General features: G+C 42.9%; 1 protein-coding gene across 1 annotated transcript; it reads left to right on the top strand.

The window, feature by feature from the left end:
- Window positions 1–269: 269 nt before the first annotated feature.
- On the top strand, window positions 270–2,956 carry HOXC8 (homeobox C8). The gene is made up of 2 exons (XM_009278377.1): window positions 270–705; window positions 2,664–2,956. The coding sequence occupies exons 1-2, from the start codon at window positions 270–272 to the stop codon at window positions 2,954–2,956; spliced, it is 729 nt and encodes a 242-aa protein (XP_009276652.1).
- Window positions 2,957–3,233: the final 277 nt, after the last annotated feature.

Genomic DNA, 3,233 nt, shown 5'->3' on the forward strand with positions numbered 1-3,233 from the left:
AAATTGAGAGAGAGAGCTCTACCTACCGACAGATTACAAGAGAAGTCAAGAGCACCGAGAACCAACCGTACAGACACACAGAGGCACCATGAAACGCCTTTGAGATCGCATTAAAAAAAAAAAAAGGCCACTAAAAAGCAGGACTTGAGACAGTCCAGGGACAATCTCGCACTAATCTAGAATTAAAGCCGTCTTTTTTTTTTTTTTTTCCTTTTTTTTTTTTTTTTTTTTTTTTTCCCCTTTTTTTTTTTTTTTTTTTTTCGAGGGTCATGAGTTCCTACTTTGTAAATCCTCTCTTTTCCAAGTACAAAGGCGGTGAATCGCTGGAGCCAACTTACTACGACTGCAGATTTCCACAAAGTGTTAGCAGGAGCCATGCTCTCGTGTATGGTCCGGGCACTACTGCTCCCACCTTCCAGCACCCTTCACACCACGTCCAAGAGTTTTTCCACCACGGAACCTCCAGCATCTCCAACTCTGGATACCAGCAAAACCCATGCGCCTTGGCGTGTCACGGAGACGCTTCTAAATTCTATGGATATGAAGCTCTACCGAGGCAATCGCTTTATGGTGCTCAGCAAGAGACGACTGTTGTACAATATCCTGACTGTAAATCGTCTTCCAACAGTAACTCTAGCGAGGGACAAGGGCATTTAAATCAAAATTCGTCTCCCAGTCTCATGTTCCCATGGATGAGACCTCACGGTTAGGACCTTTTTTTCCTCCTCCTTGAATGTTTTCCTTTATTTTTTTCTCTCTTTCTCTCCCTCTCCCTCTCTCTCTCCTCTCCGTCTGTCTGTCTGTCTGTCTATATATATATGTATGCATATACAAGCACAAACATATGTATAGATATATAAACATGCACATACACACATATGCATACATATATATATATGTAAAAATATAAATATAAGAGGCGTAGATGTAAAATATGAAAGAAATGAGCAGTTTTGTGCTAATGTTTCTTCTTTTTAGGAAGACCTTTGAAAGCAAACAAGACAGCAGTTGCTAGAGAGCCAGCAAGGTGATTCCCTGCAAAAGGCTTAAATCACAATAAAGTAAAACTTGTTTTTTATTGCTTGCCTTGAGGATAGGCAATAAGATACAGCTCCCACGAGGTTATTTGCATGTTGATAATACACTGCTCTTTAAAATGTCATATAGCCTTTCATAACCGCTGGGAGACGAAGCCTGAAAGGTGGGAACTTGTATAAGTATTACTAATACTTTACATCTGTTTCTTAAAGCCTAGAGATAAAAGTTTAAGCAGAAAAGGAAACTTAGCTCAGAGCTACGGGGTGGGGTGGAGGAGAACAGTCTGCTGTCCTGGGTTTAAAAAAAAAAAAAAAAAAAAAGGAAATTCAAAATAATTCGGGCTGAATGGAACTTTGCTCATGCGGAGCCCAGATAATTGCACAGAAACCGAAATACTTCAAAGTACAAGTTTCCCCCACCTAAGGACCAAGGTTGTCTAGAAGCCTTGTTAATTCAAAACATGTGAAGGTTAGTGTTAATTTTAAGGACAATCAGAGCCCCGAAGTTCTGCCCCCCGACCCCCACCGAAATTTAACAACAACAACAACAAAAAGAAAATAGAAAGGAGCCCTGGCTAACGCAGAGAGGATGTGGCCCAGAGGCTGGGAGATAGACGCAGAGGAAAACACGTTATTTATCTAAGCTTTGACCCAGGGGTAGTCTCAAGGATGCAATCATTGCGAACTGGAGCATATATATATTTTTTTTTTCCCTTGCAAATTGTTTTTCTCATTGAGAAAGGACGGTGCAGAAGGAAGCGCAGGGGCTCAGCTGCACATACCTCAGTCCTCTCTCTTTCTTTTTTGGCTATTGCTGCAAATGTCCATCTCGAGTTGCTTCAGATACAACCTCTGTGTTTGCACAGGCAAATATCCATCTCTCTGTGCGCGCGCGTGTGTGCTTTACAGACACACAGCCCTAACCGAAAGGACAGGGAGAGGGGATTTGGTAGAAAATTCAAATTCTCAGGGCAGAAATATTAGCAAATAGGAGGACCCTGAGTCTGGATTTTGGGGGAACAACATTTGGAAAAGGAAACAAGAGTTGGGCATTTTGAGGAAAAGAAAGAAAGAAAGAGAAAGAGAGAGAAAGAAAGAGAGGGAGAAAGAGAGACAGACAGACAGAAAGAGAGAGGGAAAGAGAAAGAAAAGGAAGAAAGAGAGAAGGAAAGAGAAAGGAAGGAAGAAAGAAAGAAGGAAGGAAAGAGAAAGGAAGAAAGAAAAAGGAATGGGGAGAAGGAGGAAGGCTGGAGAGGTTTTTATGGTGAACAATGCACCTTTCAGAGGAAAATATATATTTTTTTATAAAATGGAGCTGCCCACCAGGACTCACCATCCAGAATCACCTTTTAGGAAAACTGGAAAGGTCTCTTTTGTGAATGAGCTTGACACACGCCTCCCTGCACCCAGCCAAGCAGCCAGAGCTGAACACTCCCCAGGAAGAGCCAGGGAAGGGCAGCTGGCTCCCAGTATTAACAGCAATATCAGCCCCATGGTTATTAATAATCACCCAGCGACTTTCCTTTAGGACGATTTCCCTTGGGACTTTAAATAGGCAAAGGGTGAAAGGGGCTTTTTTTTTTTGGGGGGGGGGGGGAAGGGCAGCAGTTTCTCTAGTAGCCACAGCTCCCGGAAGACGCAGTGGCAGACAAACTTACAGCCGGTACCAGACCCTGGAGTTAGAAAAGGAGTTACTCTTCAACCCGTATTTGACACGGAAGCGGCGGATTGAGGTCTCTCACGCCCTGGGACTGACCGAGAGACAAGTGAAGATCTGGTTCCAGAACAGGAGGATGAAGTGGAAAAAAGAAAACAATAAAGATAAGCTGCCGGGGGCCAGGGACGAGGAGAAAACGGAAGAAGAAGGGAATGAAGAAGAGGAAAAAGAAGAGGAGGAAAAAGAAGAAAGCAAGGACTGAGTTCTCAGCCCCTTGAAGTCTCGTTTTATGGCAGATGATAAATCGAGATGTTTACGACGGTCATTTGCTTTTATAGAGTATAGAATGGAGAGGCTCACACAGCAGTAACTACCTGTCAAACAGTTGTAGCCTTTTTTATTGTCATAGAAACTTCCCCTACTTTTTTTTCCCCCTTTTTTTCTTTTTTTTTTAATAGCTGCGTTTTTAGTTCAATAAATACATAGTTGGCTTGACTGCAAGAGCGGGGCGGGGGGGGGGGGGGGGGGGAGTATAAAAT

The sequence above is a fragment of the Aptenodytes forsteri genome, unplaced genomic scaffold, assembly GCF_000699145.1.
Source record: "Aptenodytes forsteri isolate BGI_AS27 unplaced genomic scaffold, ASM69914v1 Scaffold162, whole genome shotgun sequence".
NCBI classification, from domain to species: Eukaryota; Metazoa; Chordata; class Aves; order Sphenisciformes; family Spheniscidae; genus Aptenodytes; species Aptenodytes forsteri.

What these genes read in the sequence shown, in the direction of transcription:
- HOXC8 (XM_009278377.1), top strand. Translation starts at nt 270, where the DNA reads ATGAGTTCCTACTTTGTAAATCCTCTCTTTTCCAAGTACAAAGGCGGT. An exon ending in CCCATGGATGAGACCTCACG is followed by an intron (nt 706 to 2,663) that starts GTTAGGACCTTT and finishes TAGTAGCCACAG; the next exon opens with CTCCCGGAAGACGCAGTGGC.